This window comes from Rhinolophus sinicus, linkage group LG10 (genome assembly GCF_036562045.2).
Source record: "Rhinolophus sinicus isolate RSC01 linkage group LG10, ASM3656204v1, whole genome shotgun sequence".
NCBI classification, from domain to species: Eukaryota; Metazoa; Chordata; class Mammalia; order Chiroptera; family Rhinolophidae; genus Rhinolophus; species Rhinolophus sinicus.
The window spans coordinates 63,088,755-63,110,051 of NC_133759.1; the positions used below are offsets into that span (position 1 = coordinate 63,088,755).

Genomic DNA, 21,297 nt, shown 5'->3' on the forward strand with positions numbered 1-21,297 from the left:
TACATTTACAAAGTGAATACTTTGGAAGAACTGGAAGATTAAGATAATGGAAGTGCTGATCATTCAGAAATGTTAGTGTCATTTAAAAAGATACTAAGTCTGACAATTAAGTCCGCAAACTTGCCACCGTGTGCTTACATTGGCAGCGCTGTACAAACAGCTTGGTAAGGTTTCATAACCTTGGTCTATCAGTGTCTCACAGCTGTGTTCCTGTCGACGTGTGGTGGTGTTTTGCTGAGTGGCATTCATTACTGTTGTTGTTTTTGTGTGCTGTCACAAGAATGCTTGAGCTTGAGTTGGAGCAACAAACAAACATTAAATTTCTTGTTAAATGTGGCAAGAGTGGAAGTAAAATCAGACACATATTAGTCCAAGTTTATGGGGATAGTGCCATGAAGAAAACATCAGTGTACAAATGGATTAAATGTTTTTCTGAAGGGAGAGAACGTGTCACTGATGAGGAGAGGTCAGGGCGGCCAGTAACAAGCAGATCTGATGAAAACATTGCAAAAATTCATTGATTTGTGTGTCAAAATCGTCGGCTGACTGTGAGAAGCATAGCAGACCAAGTAAACATCAATAGAGAAACAGAAAAATCTCAGCTGGAAACCTTGGCATTAGAAAGGTGTGTGCAAAAATGGTCACAAAGGAGCTCAGCGATGAACAAAAGCAAAGGTGAGTCGGAAGTTTGCCAAGACCTTTTGGAGAGAAAAGACGATGTTTTGGGCTGTGTTTACCACTGGTGATGAAACAAGGGTGTACCAATACGACCCTGAAACAAAGCATCAAAATGCACAATGGAAGTCAGCCAATTCTCCACAACCAAAAAGTTCCATCAGTCCAAATCAAGAGTCAAAACGATGAGCTGAACTTTTTTGATATCAGAGGGATTATTCATTATGAATTTGTACCAACTAGACAAACGTTAACCAAGTTTACTATTTGGAAGTGCTGAAAAGGCTGCGAAAAGTTAGACGACCTGAACTTTTCACCAACAATTCATGGCTCTTGCATCACGACAATACATGGCACTGTCTGTGAGGGAGTTTTTAGCCAGTAAGCAAATAACTGTATTGGAACTGATCTGGCCCCCAATGACTTCTTTCTTTACCCGAAGATAAAGGAAATATTGAAAGGAAGACATTTTAATGACATTTAGGACATCCAGGGTAATAGGACAGCTGTGATGGCCATTCCAGAAAAAGAGTTCCAAAATTTCTTTAAAGAGAAGACTGGGTGCTGGCGTTAGTGCATAGCTTCCCAAGGAGAGTACTTTGAAGGTGACCATAGTGGTATTCAGCAATGAGGTATGTATTATAGCATGTTTTCTAGGATGAGCTTGCAAACTTAATTGGCAGATCTCATGTATCCATTTACAAACTCTTAACTTCAGTGATTTGGGCACTTGGAGGCACTTTTAAAAGACAGCTGACAGAACATACATTTCTATAGATTCAGCCTACATGTCTCTTTTACTCATGATGAGGTAGTTGTATGTACCATAAAGATCCATTGACAATTTCTGCACTGACGTTTTTGTCTCTTTGGGTTCATAGCCCATTTGGCAGAGCTGAGTAGTCCTCTCCATTCCATTCCATTCCATTCCATTCCATTCCATTCCACACATTGATTTCCCTATCGGAAGGACTCTTCAGAATTCTTGGCAGGCTCACTAGAGGCGAGGAAGGGAATGTGAATTTCCTTAGACATGGAAGAAAGTGTTCTGGTCTAAGAATCAGAGATGTGGACTCATGTACCAGCTCCTACTAAACAAGTGGGTGATCTTGGGTATTTGCCTGTTAGTTTCCAAACTTGGCCAGGCATGAGAATCAACTGCAGAATTCTTGTAGACATGTTGATTCATGGGACTTACCTCAACTGAAATCAATTTCCAGGGGTGGAGACTAGGCATTTTGAGTTTAGACAGCGACTCCGCTGATTTTGTGGCAGCCAACCTTTTGTATCTGGAAACCCCTGTAGCTTAACCTAACCATAACATCGCTTTCACACCTGTCCTTAGTGAATAATATTGTGTCTTTCTGTGTCTCCACTGTGGGCACCGTGGACATCAACCAGTGTGCCTTCCTGGACAGAATTACATTGTACCCTAGTGTCGGCAAATGGTAGGCTTTGAGCTCCATCAACTGAATGATTATAATGAAGAGTAATTTTTCCTGGAGAAAAATGCTAGGATTTTTACTTTATGGCTCATGAAATAATTGCAGGATAAATGATCTTCTCTTTCCACTCCTGAAAAACTTTGTCAAGTTCTCTGAAGTAGAGAAGGGTTGCCGAAACCTTAAAAGGTGGCTTGGCTATGGTCCAAATTTGCATATAGACTTACAAAAAACTGCTTCCTTGCTCTGGAAATAAGTCGCATATTCATAGTTTAATATTATTATTATTATTTTTTTTAAAGATTTTATTGGGGAAGGGGAACAGGACTTTAATGGGGAACAGTATGTACTTCGAGGACTTTTTTTCCAAGTCAAGTTGTTGTCCTTTCAATCTTAGTTGTGGAGTGTGCCGTTCAGCTTCAAGTTGTCCTTTCAGTCTTAGTTGTGGAGGGCGCAGCTCAGCTCCAGGTCCAGTTGCCCTTGCTAGTTGCAGGGGGCGCAGCCCACCATCCCTTGCGGGAGTCGAACCGGCAACCTTGTGGTTGAGAGGACATGCTCCAACCAACTGAGCCATCCGGGAGCTCAGCGGCAGCGGTGCCGTGTTCAATTTTAGCTGCAGGGGGCGCTGCCCACCATCCCTTGCGGGATCCGAGGAATTGAACTGGCAACCTTGTGGTTGAGAGCCCACTGGCCCATGTGGGAATCGAACCGGCAGACTTCGGAGTTAGGAGCACGGAGCTCTAACCGCCTGAGCCACTGGGCCGGCCCAATATTATTTTTTTAAACTACTAATTTTTCAACTCTGTTCCAGTTTATTGGACTATGTTCCACTCATCGTGCTTAGCTTTTTACATCTATTACAAATTTTAATCCTTATCACAATACTGACAGTCAGATGTGTTATATTAAACACTTTATGAATAAGGAAAATTGAAACTCAGAGGTGATGGTCATGGTTGCAGGTTAGTAAATGGCAGAGCTGGGTTCTGCCTGAGGAAATGAAGAGAGGAAATGCAAGGAAAAGTTTACTAGCTCCTTCAGCCTAGAGACTAAGTTTCACCCAACAACCGGTTTCCTATGCTGTGTGACCCTGATGTGGAGACCTCCATGAGGTCTAGTGCAGAAGTTTGGCGTCACTGGCAAAGGTGAGCCATGCTCAGGCCAGCGTTGTCTGGATGCTGGGGTAATGGATGTAGTGGAATTTCTGATATACTTAAGTGGTGAATGAGGGCAGTGGAATTAACTATTTGAATTTAGGAGCATACCAGATAATTTGGAGCACATGTCCACATACCTGTACCATCACAGAGAAGGGAGAAGCTTTGAAGATTAAAAATGGCAATTCAGCCATCGAGGTAGGAACTCAGGTCACGTGTAGTGGCTTCCTGGTGTCCACAGTCCAGCAGCTGGATTGAGCCCTTTAACTTCTAACATTAACTCAGTCAACACAGTACGTTTCGGAGAGCTTCTGGAGAGGCTCAGAGAGGTAGAGTGGCTCGTTTCAGGTCACTCTGCTCAGCAGTGACTGAGGAATTTGAGCCCAATTCATGGCCATTCTTCTGGAGCCACTGTTGAGCGATTCCCAATTCTCAGGCAGTTGTGTCTGGTGTCCCAGTAAAGGCATCTGCCTCTTCTGCAGTTGGCTGTCGAAGGGTGATTTCTTACTGTGAGGTGTATATCTTCCCACATGGAACTAGATAAATCATATAATCTAGATAATTGACTTAATTTTAAGACATCTCATAAAAATTATATGACTCTGGCTTTAAACTCTATGATATTAGAATCCAGGTATTCCCAGCACCTGGCTGAGAGGAAACACTCAATAACTATTTGTTGAATAAATGACCTTTACATAATCTGATTAAAAGGAATCAGACTCATGGAATTAGGATTATCTAATGCAGATCGAGTTTCCTGGATCCTGGATGAGTTTAGTTAGCTTTTAAAATTAAGTACATTTGGACAGCCTCCTTGCTTACCATTACTGACTTCAGTATCAGGTCCTCATTTTAAAAATAAACGCTGTGGCCACCTGTAATGTTCACATAAACCTCAATTTTGAGTTTAAAATATTATGCTCATTTGTCTTGATAACAACTGTAAGTGTATATATCTTCATGTTTGTCTATAAGGTAATAATTGCAGATTCAATTATTTCTAAGAGAAAGGGATGTTTAAAAGATTGAAAGTAAAGCTGAGAACTGGGAATCATAACGCCATAGAAATATCCCCCAGGGAGTATGTGTAATGAAGTGACTGTAGTCTTCCTTTGCACTTTTTTTTTGGGGGAGGGGAAGATTTATTAATAATGTCAATTAGTGAGCGCTGCTAGATTTTCTTTAGTGGGGTTTCCATTTATTTGTATGGGTCTACTGTATAAATACGTATTTTTTTCCTGATGGGATATTTCAGTAAATGCTTTAAATGATATTGCTGTCGACTTTAAAGTCTCATGCCTTAATGTGGTTGATAACTAGTAATTTTAATTTAAGATGTCTGGAGAATGTTTTACTGTTAATTGAAAGGATTTTTCCCCAAGTATCACAGCCAATGGCTTGTCTTGAGCAGCTAATTAGTGCGATTATTCCACAGCTGCATTTGCTACAGCACAAAGGTTTGCTCCTGTTTTTATCAAAAGGATCAGCCTCTCTGGGAATGTTTTAACCTGACAGGCTTTGAATACTTAGACCTTTTATTTATTTATTTATTTATTTATTTTTAAATGGTCCCTCTGCCCCCACCCTTCTTTTCTGGTTTTGGAAAGGACATTATTAGTTTTGAACACATACTCAAAGTAGGAAAGTGCATTTTCTTTTGATGCTGTGTTAGAGCTTTACCACGTGAATAAATTATTTTGAGTAATGGCCAGATATTTTTATGGTGTGGATGAGTACATGATACTAAAATCATAACAGGGTATCAGTATTGTTCAATCTGTGTGTGTCTGTAAGCAATTATAAAGGAAAGAGGGTTTAATTCTTCAGGGATGCTGAACACTTCCAAGGGAATCCATGTGCTGGTATCGTCACTACTTTCCTATCCTGTTGTCAGAATATGCCTGTGATGGAGTCCAGTCTCCTTTCTTCTAGCCAAAGGGTGACTTTGATCACTCAGGTCATTTCTTCATGTTCTTAAATTAGTGGCATGTATTCTTGCGGGGGCGTGTGTGGAATTATTATGGCTTTATTTAGTTTATGGGGAAAAAAACTAAAAAAGAAATTTACCTGTAATTCCACTCCCACCCTGGCACTATGATCATCTTTATACATTCCCTGCTAGTCATGTGTGTGTGTTTGTGAGCACACACACACTTTACTTACTTTAAATTAGAATGTAAATGCATTTTTGAATCCTACTTTTTAAATTTACTCTTATTACATGCGTTTCTCACTTTGCTCTGTAGTTGTGAAATTAAAAAATATATATTATCACATTCACATATTATGATTTACTTTTTAACCCATTTTGTACTTAAGTCTTTTAAATAGTTTTATTTTTTAATACATAAAAATATTTATTGAGGTGTAAAGCTTTGTTGAGGTGTAATTGGCAAAAATTATATTTAAGATATATAACCTAATGTTTTGATACACGTGTGTATTGTGAAATGATTACAATCAAGCTAAATAACATGTCCATCACCTCACATAGTTCCATTTCTTTTCTTTTTTGTAGTGAGAACAACTGAAGATGTCTCTTAGCACATTTCAAGTATATAATGCAGTATCATTTCTATAGCCCCCATGCTGTACAAATCGGTAGATCCCCAGAACTTATTCATCTTGTAACAAAAAGTTTGCACCCTTTAAGCAACATCTCCTCTCATAATTTACTTAACCACCCTCATATTAGGGAGCAAATTTAGGTAGTTCAGAATATTTTGCAATTTGAAAATAGCTTTTTAATGATGTCAGGTTTTCTACATTTTGAATTATTTTCTTAGGAAAGTTGTCCACCAGTGAAATTTTTGGATCAAATTGTATGAACAGTTTCACAGTTTTTGATGATATTGTTAAGTTGTTTTGTTAAAGGATTGTAATAATATATACTAGCAATGGCTCAGAGTAACATTATATTATACTTTTTCATGTAGTGAACATTTTTTTTTTAATTGGATCATACCTTGAATACTATTTTGCACTGGGTTTTCTAAGCTTATTGCATTATGTAGTCTTTATTCAGAACAATAAATATATTTCTGTACCATTTCTAATGGCTGCATAGTATTACATTTTATGAACCTATCATAATTTACTGAAATAGTTTCCTGTGGTGAGTAATAAGTAAACTGCCAGGATAGTTTTTATTATGTAGTTTTCTGGAACTGTGTGAGGGTGAAAGATAAACATTTCTTTATTCTTTAGTATGTTTTCTTACCTGCAGAGTTTGACAATTTCTATATTAAAGGAGATCATGAGGATGGTCAATGATTTAAAGCCTTTATTTTGCCTTTATTAGAAGGTAAAAATACTGGGATTTATACTCAGAGAAGGAAGCTAAAGGTACCTCTCTTTAAGAGTCACTTACATGGGGGTGAATATGTTTTCAAATGGTACTTTTCTTTCTTTCTGTTTACAGGTGCTAATGTTTTGTACTGCGTGCTCTAAACATATTTTTTAGAAAATATTATTGCTAGACATAAGAAAAAACAATTGTTTTCCGAATAATAATAATAGCAACAGTACCTGTTTAGTATGGCAGTAGTTATACCCGGTGCTCATTGTACTAGGGATTTATGTGCATTCTTTTATTATTTTATTTAATCCTCACAAAATCCCTGTGAGCTAGGGCTTTAACAGATAGTGATGCAACAGAAATTTTAAAAACACCTCCCACTTTGATAAATGGGTAACTGGGCAAAAAACTATTGTTATCCCTCTGTCTGGATATGGTAACCAAGGTAAAGAGAGGTGTAGCAACTTGTTGATGTAGAGCTGGCAAGAGCAGCAACCAAAACTGTAGTTAGGAAAACAAGGTCTTTTTTTCTTAACTTATGACTAGTGTTTAAGCATTTTAAATAATCTGGGGGAGAGTAAGTCCCTGAATCATTAGAAGTAGGCTTTATGGGGAACTCGCAGAGTGCATGTGGGAGAAGGCATAGCAACATGAATCGGAAGAAAAGATGGTACAAAGAAAACCCGGCGGAGAAGAATTGTGTTGTCAGACCCGCTTGTCTTCTGCCCACTTTCCAAAGTCTAAGGTCAAGTTCAGTGGTAACATTCTGGTCCAAATGTTTCTTTCATTAATGATTTTTACTTCCCAGATCTTAGAAAAATTTCCGCGCGACAGAATTCACCTTTTCTTTAAAGTGTCCTTCTGTGTTAGTAAACATTTTAGACATCTTTAGACAAGGAATTTGGATAACATAGAAGTAGGTATTGGGTTAAACTCAGTTATCAAAAAGTAAATCAAGCAGTCATTTTTCAGTGTGGAAATATGGGTGCCATTACGATGCATTGCTTCTTGGTACTTTGTGTGGCAGCACCATATTTGGTGGTGATGAGTAGTATGTATTATAAAATGTCAAAAAAAAAAAAGAGAAAAGCCGTGTGATAAAAATGCCTAGATATAATCAAGCTGATTTATTCTAATTCAACTAGTAATGACTTCAATCCTATCACCTCTTGATTTTCAATTACGTGGAATACTATTCTGCAACTTGATTATATTTGCACAGGCTCATTTCATAGTTCGCTGCAATTTAGGATACCCCAAAATGCAAGTGAAGGGTCTTGTCAGGACTGAATGTGCATTTTTGTGGTTTTCCCACAGCAGTTCCGAGGAGCGTCCTGGGGCCTCCAAGCCTCCAATAAGCTCCTCCAGTATGACATCACGCATCTTGCTACGCCAGCAACTCATGCGTGAACAGATGCAGGAGCAGGAGCGCAGGGAGCAGCAGCAGAAGCTGCAGGCGGCCCAGTTTATGCAACAGAGAGTGCCCGTGAGTCAGACGCCGGCCATAAACGTCAGTGTGCCCAGCACCCTTCCCTCTGCCACCCAGGTGCCCATGGAAGTCCTTAAGGTAAGTGAGTGTCACTCTTGCTGGTTGGGCCAAGCCCTCTTCCAGAACCTTTTCCATGTTCTAGGTGTTTTATTTCTTTGAATGTGTATTTGGTTTTAGCGATCTGTCGGTGCCAACACCGTTGGTTCCTCCATGGCTTTGTGTTTTAAGACAGATGCAAACTCGCGGTAAATTTAACTGTAACCTTCACTAAATGGAGGAAGAATGCTGATGCTCCAGGAAGAGTCACAAGTAGAAACAGGTGTCTGTTGTATAATAACATAGCTTTCCTTCTTTCTTTGGGAGACTTTCAAAATGTACAAGTTACTATCTAAAATGAGCCTCTTCTAATAACCTATATACATTGTCACCCAATACACTCCACGGCCATTCTTTAGTTTTCTTCTTTATTAAGTAATCTTGGCTGTAGAATCTGATTTTTAGAAAGTCTCTTCAGATATAAAACTGTAGAAGAGTTTTCTACACTTTAATAACTGGAGAGAGTTGTCTTTAACTGAAGAGTTGTCTGCTTTGGGTCTCTGATTTCTTGCTGGAGTAGAAGAAATTGCAGGAGCTTGTTAGCGTCATTCTCTCAGGGACATATAGCTTTCTAATTAGAGGGAAAATTGTAACAAGTCTCAAAATAGAATTCCATCTCACACATGTGTCCTTCACATCACATTGGGGTGCATTCCTTGTTTAAAGATAAACATTCCAATTCTTAAATATGACTGATTCAAGGAACGTTAAAAGGAAAGCAAGGGAACTTTCCATACTTAAAAAAAATTTTTTTAAACCCATTCACCTAATTGATTCATTCTGAAGAGTCCCGAGTGTTACTTTTCATTAAACAATGTGAACTTTACACACCGGTGATTAGTTGTTGATCTTTGCATTCATTCATGGGCTTAAAACAACATCTCCCACTATTTCAAGTGGTTACTATGAAAGCAAATAGAGGGGATGATATCTTATAATTGGTAGCGACGTATGATTCTTACCAGAAGTAGGAAAGAGATTTTTTAAAAACAAATTTAAAATAAGTTGTTTTTTATTTGTAAAGACTTTTTTAAATGTAGTGATGAAATAATGAAAACGCTTTCAAGGAAAAACCCATTGGAATTCTGTTAGGGTAAAAAAGATTTGAGTAGTGTAGCATAAAATTTTACTCTGATGTGATTGAAGTTCTGGATATTGCCACAGTTAATTGGTATTTTATTCCCATTCTTCCCCCCCACCCCCCCCCAAGTAAAGGCAAGTTTCCAGAGATTATATATTAAATCTTTCTGTTCTGCTTGGGTGAAGACTGACAATCACTAAGTTTTTATAGATTTAAGATTTAAGACAAATTGTTGTCTGCTGTTCACAGGAATCATAATTGTTTTGTCTATACTTTAGATTATTTAAAGTTATGTGAATTAAATAATAAAATATGGAGAAATATGTCTGTTTTATTCACTGTAATAGTCAACTTTTTAAATCTGAAGGACAGATTTTATGAGTGAAGACGTGAGTTTGTGCTAGTAATGGTTTATGTCCAATTCAAAGCAAATATTTGATACTGTATTAAAGTATATTAATTGAAATCAGCATCCTATTAAGGCAGTTATAGCCATCTCATGGTGGGACAATTACCCAAAAGCAAATGTGTTGAAACATTGCAATATCATCTTAAAAATGGACATCATTCCTAAATGTTTTTAGCACTTAAAATGTTATTTTGAAAATGATTAAAATAAAAATCTATACTAAATGGCTTGAATAATATCCCCATTTTTCCACATGTATTACTGTGTCTTGGTAATACTGGCTTGAGCTGCAATTCTCACTTTAGGTATGCCAGAAAAATGTCCAAAGTTAAAGCACGCACACACACACACACACACACACACACACACACATTTCGAACTGGGAGACTTAATCTAACTAAAAATGAGCAATTGATAAATTTATATTTCATGTTGAATATAGTTGATCTCTAAGGTGTACATTTATATTTTAGCTATATAAAGTAGTGAAATGTGTCATATAAATAAAGAAAAAGAATTATTGGCATAGCAATGAGGATGGGTTTGATAGCTATTTAGACAAATTTTAGTATCCTTAAGTGAAAGACCTTATAAATAAAAATATATGATGATTTCATATGACATTCTAAGAAATTCAAATAACACATTTAAGGAGAGTATCATATAAGTGATTGCTTCAGAGACTTAAAGATTGGGTACTTTATAAAAATAGGTTACCTATTATATTATTATTATAGAAAGGTAAGTAAGAGAAATGTCTTCTTTTCTTTTCCCTTTAATCGTTTTTAAATCATAAGCATAATTTTATAAAGCAAATGGTTAATAGCAAAAAACAGTTAATCTTGGACATGAATTTACATGTTTAAAGAACGAGTAATATCGAGTATACTAATTGAGTACATTATGATACAGATTACATTGGGTAAATATTTCCTCATAGTATAGCTTGAGTAAATTCTTCATTTAATGTTCAAAGATTTAAATTGCCAAAGCGGAACATACCTGCTTCTCAGTGGAGGTAGGTATGTACAGTCAGACATACTGGCAGGTGGTAGAGCATCCTGGTTAAATCTCATCGCCTCCTGGTCTGCAAGAACTTGATAGAAAATCACACACAGGAGCTCAACACACCAACATTATGCTTATCCGTGGGTTGAATGACTGATTTGAAAAGCTAAATTAGTATTTGTAGGTTAATTCCTTTTTTTTTTTTTTTTTTTTTTTTTTAGCAGAGTTGTGCTTAAAAAATATGAAGCTTTATAAAGCATGTTTAAAAAATTGTTCACAGCTTCAGGGAAACTTAAGTCTAGTCTTTGGAATTAGTATTAGAGGTTGGAGGTTTGCATTACTTATTCCTCCATTGTCATCGTTCAGTCTGTAAATTCGTGAACATTTGCAAGATCGGCCTCTGGTTTCTCTACTGATTTAATTAATGTATGGCTTTATTCCTATTATGGATTTCCATGTTTGGCGACCAGGGATGATTACTCTTATGGCTATATATTTAGGTATTAGAGAGTTCCTCTGGGATTAAGACGAGCCCTACTCAATTGGGTATTATAATTTAAGGATGCTTCTTTATCATAAATTAACCCGTACTTGGGGTGCATAATGCAATAGTGAACACACCTTGTGTTTCAAATTATGAATTAACAAAAAAAGTTAAGAACCATTAGTGGAAGCAGCTTATTGTACAGGTGGGTTTGTTGACATCGGAGTCATACAAACCTGAGGTTGACATCTGATCTAGCTTCTTTCAAACAAAAGCGGGGGAATCAGGGATGGACCTTGTAGACACATGTCAGGTCTCACAGCTAAAGAAGCAGCTTTTCCCAGCCACTGTGTCGTCGCCACACACTCACCAGGCATGTCTTTGTGTTGTCCCCTCTGACACTGGTGGATTATAGGAGCACCTGGTCACTCAGACCTTGGATTGGCAAGTTCATCAAAACTTCTCTCTCCACTCCTTCCCACAACATAGCCTCCGATAGTTTACAGCTTGAAATACTAGTTTATAGTTTGCAAACGTTTCTCTGTTTAGAAATTTATAGGGAATTGTCAAGGGTTTCCCTCTCTATTGCCTTCCCTTCTTTCACCTTAGGATTTAAAAATTGAAAGCCAAGGGATCGCTCTGGAATAGATTGTACACCGAAATTTTCTGTTCTGCTGAGAAGGAAGGTTGTATGAATTTAAAAAAAAAAAAAAAAAAATATATATATATATATATATATATATATATATATATATATATATATTTAAACTTTAGGATATTTTCAGTACTTTGAAAGAGTTTATTTTTGAATTTTTCCTTTTTTCCAAATCATCTCAGACAATCCAAGGAGTTGGGCAGATTGCTGCCGAATTAGAAATGATGCTTGGTGTTCCTCAAATACGGAAACACTTTTGTCTTGGTCTCTACATTGTAAACTGAATTTACTTGGGCATTTATTTGGTGGTTATCTCCTAATGTGGTGTTTCGTATGGACAGTTATTCTGAGGAGTCAGGATGGACGTTCTTCTTGTCACCTTGTCCTACATCTGATATTCCTTGAGATTTGGCTGGTATGCCAAGGGTGGATGACTGAATTGCTGGCCTTTCTTTATAACTTGTCACGTCTTCCTGGTGTAGAATTTTGAAGGTGTTTGTTGCTTATTCTTTAGCTATAATAAATAAAGTCGACAAAGTGTGTGTGGAGTTACAGATGGGTTGGTGGGTTGCAGATCAGTGAAAGGGACTACTCCCACACCCAACTGTGCATTTAGATTCTGCTCTTGATTTATTTAGCCAGGAATACACAGCCTGATTAGCGTCATGGTGGCTGCAAGGAGAGGGAGCAGATGAAGCAGTCTCAGATCGCCTTACCTCTGTCCTCTTAGTTAGAGGAATCTTTTGTCAGAGGTGTTGACCCCGTAAGAAGGGACCTCTGAGAATTCTTCAAATACCATAATCCACGGGCCGTCATATATTTATGCACGTTCACCTGTGGGCATCATATGTTTTTGTTACCAGTTAGTATGACTTACACAAACATTCTGTGAGCCTCCGTTTCAGGACTGTTTATAAACTTTGGTGTCCTTTTGTTTTTGGCTCAAACTCTGTGTATGTAAGGCCACATCCTTCTCCAGGGGGGAAAGGGACTCACTTTCCAGGTTTCACAAACAGCTCTTTATTCTCCCTGAGACAGACCTCATTTCCTTTCAGCGTTGTTGAATCTCCTAGTAGTGTCACTTTGATGTGTTCAATGTCAAACATAAGGTAATTTTCTTCCTTTTCAAAACTCATTTTTATTGATTTTTTAAAACATTTACAGACACTACTTGTTAACTTGGAACAGATTTTAATAGTGCAGAAGAAAAGTGCAACAGGAAACTGTCCCCTCTCTCTCTTCTCTTCCCTCCATGGGGCTCCCTGGAGGGAGCTGCTGTTAACAGTTTAGGGTGCAGCCTTACTAACCTTGGCTGCTTTCCAACCTTATGATTGCCGTTTGTGGGAGTGAGCTCTGAAGAAATAAAGATGTTAGGCAGTTTTGGTCAGGTAGACATAAACCCTTTCTCTTTGTTCACATTTGCAAATAGAGCAAAAGGAATAGAGTTTCTTCTCTTTCTGAGTTGTCTCTACTTTTGAGAATATTGCTTCACCCTGCACAGTGGGGGCTTCTTCCTCTGTGTTTTGAAAACAGTTGGATCGTCCGGTGTTCCCAGTGGGCACCGGTTTGAGTGGGCACGGACTGGCCGCCCATTTGCTTCCCGTGCTGCTTTGTGAACCCCTGGGGGGAGAAAGGTTTAGTAATGTCAGGGCTGGCGCGAGATGGTACTCTGTATAGTTGCCTTACATGGGGAAAACCAAACTTCACCCAGGCCAAGTAGTGCCGAAATCTCAGGAAATGTGTGTTGATTCATTGTAAGATGTAGTTTTCTGTCTACACTGCTTTTAGTGATTAGAAACTAGTAATGAACTGCTGGCTGAAGAAATCCATCTTTGCTTAGATTGTTAGGCCTGGTCCACGGAGAGCAACTATCTAAAACAAAATATTCAACCTTGACACAGCTGAGCCTATGAATTAATTTCACTTTTCTGAAAACACTGAAACATCAGCTCTAATCACATGTTCTTGGTGATATTGGCACAAAATAGAAATGATTTCCTCCCCGATGACCACGGGGACTTTTGTATGTGGCCAAAGGGTACAGGCAAATCTGGGCAGTTTGATTTCCTCAGTTTGTGGATAAGGCCAGCTGTGCCCTGGGGGCATCTGCAGCATGCAGGTCTAGGGGGCACCCCTTCTCTGTAGGCTTGAGGGTCTTCATCATCTTTTCAGTGAAACACTTAGCAGTCACTGAGGAGCCATCTGCTCAGCTCAGGTCTTTTTCTGCTGTTAAAAGAAGCCATTCTGATTGGTATGCTTGCCTTTCATTCACACAGTTCCCATAATTCCATACTCCTGGGGGTTAGGATAGCATCTAACGGCGACTACTAAGGTCTGGGGCCTAGGAGTGAGGACTGAAAATTAGAGTGGGCCTTTTAAAAAATCTGGCTCTTCTTTTTAATGTGCTGAGACGTGTCGATCATGTATTCTCAGCAGAGTGATACTAAAGGGGGAACAGTGGTTCTTGGAGCACAGAAGTCTTAGGTGATGCAATGGTCTGTGGTTCTCTAATGGGCCGTAGTACATGAATACATACACTATATATGTGCCTGTTAAAATTTCATGGGGATGGGGATGAGGGAGAGGAAATTAGGAAGAAAATGTCTAAAAAGGCTCCTTGTGGGAGATGACAAAATGTTGAGAAACATTCCTGTACAATCCTCGGCAGCTTCTCAACTTGTCTGTGCATTGTGTTCAGAGAACACTTCAGAAGGCCCTTCCAGCTGTGAGTACTACACGCCGGGTAGTCTGTCTGCCTCGGAGCACTGTGAGAGCAGCAGTGCTCGTTGCTATGTCTAGCACTGGGCAGTCGTCATTAGCATCCCCATGTCACAGCTGTGGGAGCTGAGGCGGAGAGTTATATAGCTCACTGGAAGTTGCCAAATCAAGGGGTGCCGTCAGCATTTGAACCCACTCAACTTGACTCCATAGTCCTGATTCTTAATGTGGGAGGTCGTACCGCTCCTAGAGTGGATGACCTGAGAAACTCTAGAAGGGAGTAGTAATGTTCAGTCTCTCATCTGACATCGTAGCCTGGCGCCTGTCGCAAATGTTTATTACAGGCCATATTTTAAAACTTTTCTAGGAATTACTGGCAAAAACATGGTACTAACTAAAGCAACATGGAGGGGGAAAGGCAATGGCTGCATCACACTAATTATTGGATATATTGGGCAGTAGGCTGAACACATCATTTCCTTCATCTCATTATCCTTCTAGCTAACTCTATGAGATAGGTAGGAGAAGCCCCATCTTCCGATGGGGAAACAGGCATATAGTGTCCCCCAGCTCCTGGTCACACAGGCTCTACATCCTACCCTATCTGCTTATAACCATATACCCTGCTGCCTCTATGTTTTCTTCTGAGTTCAAGGATGGACTCTAGACACTTCTAAAGAATCACCAGTAACAGAATGTTAGAGCAAAGTGGGAAGACAAGAGAAAGTGCAGAGGCATCTCACAGGTTTAACAGAAGGATAAATGACGTTAAGCATTTGGAATGAGTAAAGGCTCTCCATATTGAATAATGAATGTGTTTCTACGAGTCTCCATATGTCTGATGAAAGATCTAGATGTGTTCTTACACTATAAAAAAACCACCCGGCCACATAGACCACAGTGGTAATTTATGGTTTAGTTATAATCGTCGTTATCAGTCAAAAAGCACTACAGTGAAATTTTCTGAAACAGCATCCAAAGACTAACTGAAGATCACTTATGTTTTAAAGACCCTGTTGGCTCAGGATATCACAATTCATATGCTTGATAGTTCTCTATATATTGATAGTACATTTGTATTGTTTTAAGTGATTTTTTGAAATACTCAATTTGGTAGACTCATGCATGTCTTTTAATATGAACTTTCTCCTGAAATTATGGTTGCATTTATAGTTTCTCTTTCCCTGTCCCCCTGTACTATTAGAGCTTTTGTTACATTTTAGTACTTAAAACTGGAACATCAGTTCTGGTTGTTTTTCTATTTGCTTTAAGTAAATAATACCAGCTTAATAAGTCCTATGTTACTGTATGAATAGGTTATAGGCCTTCTTCACTGATGCTGCTTACTTAATATCAACAGTTAAAGGAAGGACTTAGGTTTGCAAGACAACTGATGGATTACCTTCATTGGTGTCATCTTGAACAATAGAGATTTGGGGCATGTGCAAGCAAAATCTAATTTTAACATTGCCCTACTAAAATAAATGGATGGGATCTGTGTTGAAAAATATGTAAATTAGTACAGTGGCTTTGTGCAAGGTTATAGCTGCAATCAGTACCAGAATATTGGCTTTTGCCCTGAAAATGTCTCTTTTTATTGATTTCTTTGAGTATTAGCCTGAACTTTAAGGAAAATTTAGCTCCTGACAATACTCAAGTCTTCCAAACCTTGTTTATAGTTAAGTGTTTTTGCGTATTGATTTATAACTTTGTGAAAATGAGGTGAATCAAACAAAAGTGGATCATGTGAAGCAGATGAAGTAGAAGGCTATTAAAGTAGAGAATGGTCCTAGGGAAATAAGTGTTTTGATCACTCTTTTAACACATAGAGAATGTCCTAGAAAAGAGCCTAGATGAATCTATACCAAACTGTTTCTACTAGTTACCTCTGGAATGAGTTTTGGGATTAGAGGTAGTGGTAGTCAAAGACATTATTATTATTGTTATTATTATTATTTTACTAGGAGAGCATATGCTTAGTGTAATTAAAGTGAGTGTCTGTAATGAATTTTATTGAGGAGTCTTAGCAAAGTTCTCTTCACCCACAACTTTTGCTAGACGAGTTTGCTAGACTTATTTATACACATTGTGTAACTCTTATGCTCTTTCCTACAGGAAAGACAGCAAGGTGTAAGAGTCCTGAAAATTAAAAATGAATAAAAAGATTTGAATCACCACGTTGTGAATCATTTTTAAAACTAGTTAAGAGGCCTAACGTGAGAGCAAAATTGAGATTTCTGTTACCTTACCACCAGGCATAGCTTTGTCGTAATCTACCCTGTTGGCCCTGTGTTTTGTATAATTAAAATTTAGAAGCTAGAAATTTTGTTGAGACTTAATTAGAAGCGACAAACCAGAGACATTCCTGCTGGTTAGGAAAAGGCTTAAGAAATTCTTATTGGCTAAATTACAAATATGTAACATTTTTTCTGAACACTGCATGGTAGTTCAGACTGCATAAAGGTGACAAGATTAGCTCTGTTTTTCTAGTGAAGTAGTAAAAATTAGATTAATAAGTACCAGGCAAAGAACCTTTTTTTTTTTTGAAAGAAATCTTACCTTGAGTACTTCTAGCTGTGGAGAGCGGTGCCTTAATTAGCCACATGTTCTTTCTACCTCCTGGGAAATAAGTATGGGATAAAATTGGGGATCAGGACACAGACGCATAGGGACTTAGCACACGCCGCTAAGTAATTCATCAAGGAATGCTGGTAATTAGTGCTGCCTCTTTCAACTCTTGGCTTATTTCATAAAGCCAGTTGATTTAAAATAATGCCTGCTGATTTATTACCAACACGTTTCAAGAGTGAGGCTTGGCTCTTAAACAAAGCAATATTGTGCAGCGATGGAAACATACCCACTTGTTTTTGTGTTTTTACAAATTCTGAAGGGCCATCTATAGTCCCCAATTAACTTTGTCTTGTTTTCTTTTATCCCATTCAGCATATTACTGGGCTTTTTTTTTTTTTTTTTTTTGTCTCTTGGTGAAGAGAAAGGGGGAGCAAATTAGAAAAAAAGTTCCAGCCTCTTGGATGTGAGGTGCTTGTCGAAGTGTGTTGGTTCATTGTGGTTTGATGGAATTTAATTTGAGTCCTTCATCTGGTCAGACAGGCTGTAGTAATGGCCTTTGGTCCTCCTGCATTGTTAAGTGTTCAGTGATCTTTATGACAGCCAGGTTAATCTTAACAGATTGAATTTATGAGAACCTTATGACTTCGGCCTTGTAGCCTTGGTATCCAAACACTGTAGTAAATTATTGTTTGGATGCCAAATTCCCATTAATGCCAACTGATGTGCTTCATTATGCTTTGAGGTACCACCATAATCAGTGTCCCTGCTGAAAATCTAGGATTAGGCTGGCTCCAGTACTTAACTGGGTGACCTTGGGCATGTTTCCTGTTCTCTCTGGGCCTCAAGTGTCCTCATCTATGAAGTGGAGATAAGAGTGCTCTGGAGAGGATTTGTGAGGGTTAAATGCGATAATTCACCTACCACAGTCCCACCCAATAGAGATAGAATGTGAGACACATAAGTAGATTTAAATTTTCTAGTAGTCCCATTAAAACAGCAAAAAGAAGCAAGGCAAATCAATTTAAAAACATATTTCTTTTAACTCAGCATATCCAATATGTCATTTCAACATGTAATCAGTATAAAAACTAACAATGTTTTTTAATTCTTTTTTCACTTTTCATAGTAAGTTTTTATATTAGCTTTTCATAATACGTCTTCAAAATTGGGTGTGTATTTTACACCTACAAGCGTATCTCAATTCAGATGCTAAATTTTCATCAGAATTACTCCATGTTTAGATTTATGGAATTTACAGTAGAAAAAGTAGCTTTATATACCCAAGTTGTTTCAAATATATTTAAAAGATTTCCAATAATTATATCAAGTATATCTTTAAATTTAGATTTAAGTGAAATAAAAAATTCAGTTCCTCAGTCCCATTGGCCCCATTCCATCAGACTTAATCAAGTAGGCTGTACGTGACCCGTGGCCTCTGTTAGCACAGATCAAAAGTGTTTAGCACAGTGCTGGGTGGCGGACATTGCTCACTAAGTGATTCTCTTTATTGTTATTGATAATAATGTAATAATTCCTAATTATTCATCACCTATATATAGTAATTATCATCTGCAAATTGCCATCTTTATATGCTCCCATTATATCTACTCAACACTGTTGTTTTCTTGCTGCCTTCTTCCCACCAAACAACAACAACAACAACGACAACAACCCCCAACATTTAGTCATTATTTTCTCTCTCACAGTCCTTTGGAACCTAGGTTCACTGACATGACTCATGCATGCATGGTTGATATTTCCTATCAGAAATAGTCTCTGGCAGGAGAGCACAGTGAAGAGCCATCCTTGATGACGTGGCATCTGGACCCATCTCTGCCAGCAGGCTTCCACTGAGGCCTGAGCCTGGCAACAACACTTCACTGGTTGGTCACACGTCTTACTCATACTCTCAGTCCAGTTTCTTTTCATTCCAGCGTGTGAAGCATGTCTAATACCTGGGAATATATAGTCATTTCATCATTGTTCTTGATGCAAAAAAGACATTCAAGGAAAAGGAGATTAGCTAATCCTACATTGTTCTTTAACTATACTCGTACATTCAGTAGCGGCGGAATTTACATGTTAGGTATTGAAAACTAGTTTTTTAGTGGGGTTTTAGATAGGTTTTTCTTTGTCTGCACCAATGTCTCAAAGGCATTTTTTTTCTCAGTTAACTTGCAGTATATTTTTAGGAATTTGCAACACAGTTGATAATGAAACCGGTTTTCCTCCTCTTGTTAGTCACCAGGCACCCAAATTTTCTGTCTTGATACTAGTTTTTTACCATTTATTAAACGAGAAATAATGTACTTAAATTATAATTTATGTTTTTTAGGTAGCTTGTCATTTCCTAGTGCAAACAATGAGTTTATTATATTGGAATTAGTAAACCGTGTTGGGGAGATTTAATGTGATCTTCATATAATACTAAGAACTGATAAAACTGTGTTCTGTTCAGTTACAACAAGCAAGAAAACTAAGCAAAAATATTAACCATTCCATGACTTCCTGAACGATAAATCACTATGTTGTCAGATTTCACTGTTTCCTTAGTTTGGAATTACATATTTTCTCAATATTTATGATTTTATCATCTTAAAATAATATAGGTTAATAAACATACAGGCCATTGTAAAGTTGATTTCAATTTTCCTAGCAGCTGTCCAGGTTTATCTTCAAATCACATAACAGCAGGAATTTTTTTCAACTCATTACTTGGCATAATCTTGATAGAATTCATAATACAATGATAAGAGTATGTATCATTGTGCCCATTTTTATTGACATTGGGGACCACCAATATTTCATAGATAGGAACAAAACAAGAACATTCAGGAAAAGACAGTGAATTTTGATGTGTAATCCTCATTCAGTTTGAGATGAAGCTAAGGTATGAGGAACTTCACCCTACATGATGTTTTCTTGGGAAGGTATTCTGTGCTTAGTGCCTCTCAAAGTGTGGTCTGTGGCTGCAGCCTTGCATCACAAGGGAGCTGTTTAGAAATGCCAGTTTCCTGCATCCGTCCCAAACCTATGGAGCCAAAACTCTGGGGAAGGGCCTATTAATCTGTATTTTAGGCGGCATCTGGATTGATTCTAATGCATGCTAGTGTTTGAGAATCACTGCCATAGAGACCTGGAAGTTAATTTCTAAGAAACATAAGAAAAATTGGGAAATGTTAGTGCATATAAAGTAACCCATGTTTCTTTACTTTAGGGCTTCTTAGTCCTACAGTAAACGTGGAAAGAGTTAAGGTACATCTCCAACAGTGGTACAACGGGTGAGCATTCTGAGAAGAAAGCGGAGGAGGAAAGGAAATTGTGTCTTCATATAAAATCGATCAGTGGAAGTTGCAGAACATCCAGTACCTCTTTAGGGTCTTTTGTTCATGGGGTACGTTCCATTATATGCATATACTTATGCAAAGTTCATAAAAATAGATTAATCCTGTCCAATCTTGGGGAGATGAGTTGCAAATAAACCACAAGAAACTCTAAAATTACACAGTGGTTCCCACTCTCAGCTGCAGAAACCATCGTTTCTTTGGAGGAGCTCTAAGAGGTCAGTGAATCCATTTGCACAAATATATTTATAAATTGAATATATACCTCACATATATACCATAAGAGGTGTGACAATTAAGTTCACGAACTTGTTACTACAATGTTGCTAACCTTTTTTGATATCAGAGGGATTATTCATTATGAATTTGTACCAATTGGACAAACAGTTAAGCAAGTTTACTATTTGGAAGTGCTGAAAAAGGCTGTGTGAAAAAGTTAGACGACCTGAACTTTTCGCCAACAATTCACAGCTCTTACGTCACGGCAATGCACCAGCTCACGCGGCACTGTCTGTGAGGGAGTTTTTAGCCAGTAAACAAATAACTGTGTTGGAACACCCTCCCTACTCACCTGATCTGGCCACCAATGACTTCTTTCTTTACCCGAAGATAAAGGAAATATTGAAAGGGAGACATTTTGATGACATTCAGGACATCAAGGGGTAATACGACGACAGCTCTGATGGCCATTCCAGAAAAAGCGTTCCAAAGTTGCTTTGAAGGGTGGACTAGGTGCTCGCGTCAGTGCACAGCTTCCCAAGGGGAGTACTTTGAAGGTGACCATAGTGATATTTAGCAATGAGGTATGTAGGGCTTTTTCTAGGATGAGTCCACAAACTTAATCGTCCGACCTTGTATATGTACATC

General features: G+C 38.1%; 1 protein-coding gene across 11 annotated transcripts in view; it reads left to right on the forward strand.

Moving 5' to 3' along the window:
- The window catches only part of MITF (melanocyte inducing transcription factor), a 204,090-nt gene that overhangs the window by 119,242 nt on the left and 63,551 nt on the right, over positions 1-21,297 (forward strand). For all 11 annotated transcript variants that reach the window (XM_019711739.2, XM_019711740.2, XM_019711744.2 and 8 more), the window contains one exon: positions 7,893-8,142. In XM_019711739.2, the coding sequence (XP_019567298.2) occupies positions 7,893-8,142 (250 nt within the window). The remainder of the gene's footprint in view (positions 1-7,892; positions 8,143-21,297) is intronic.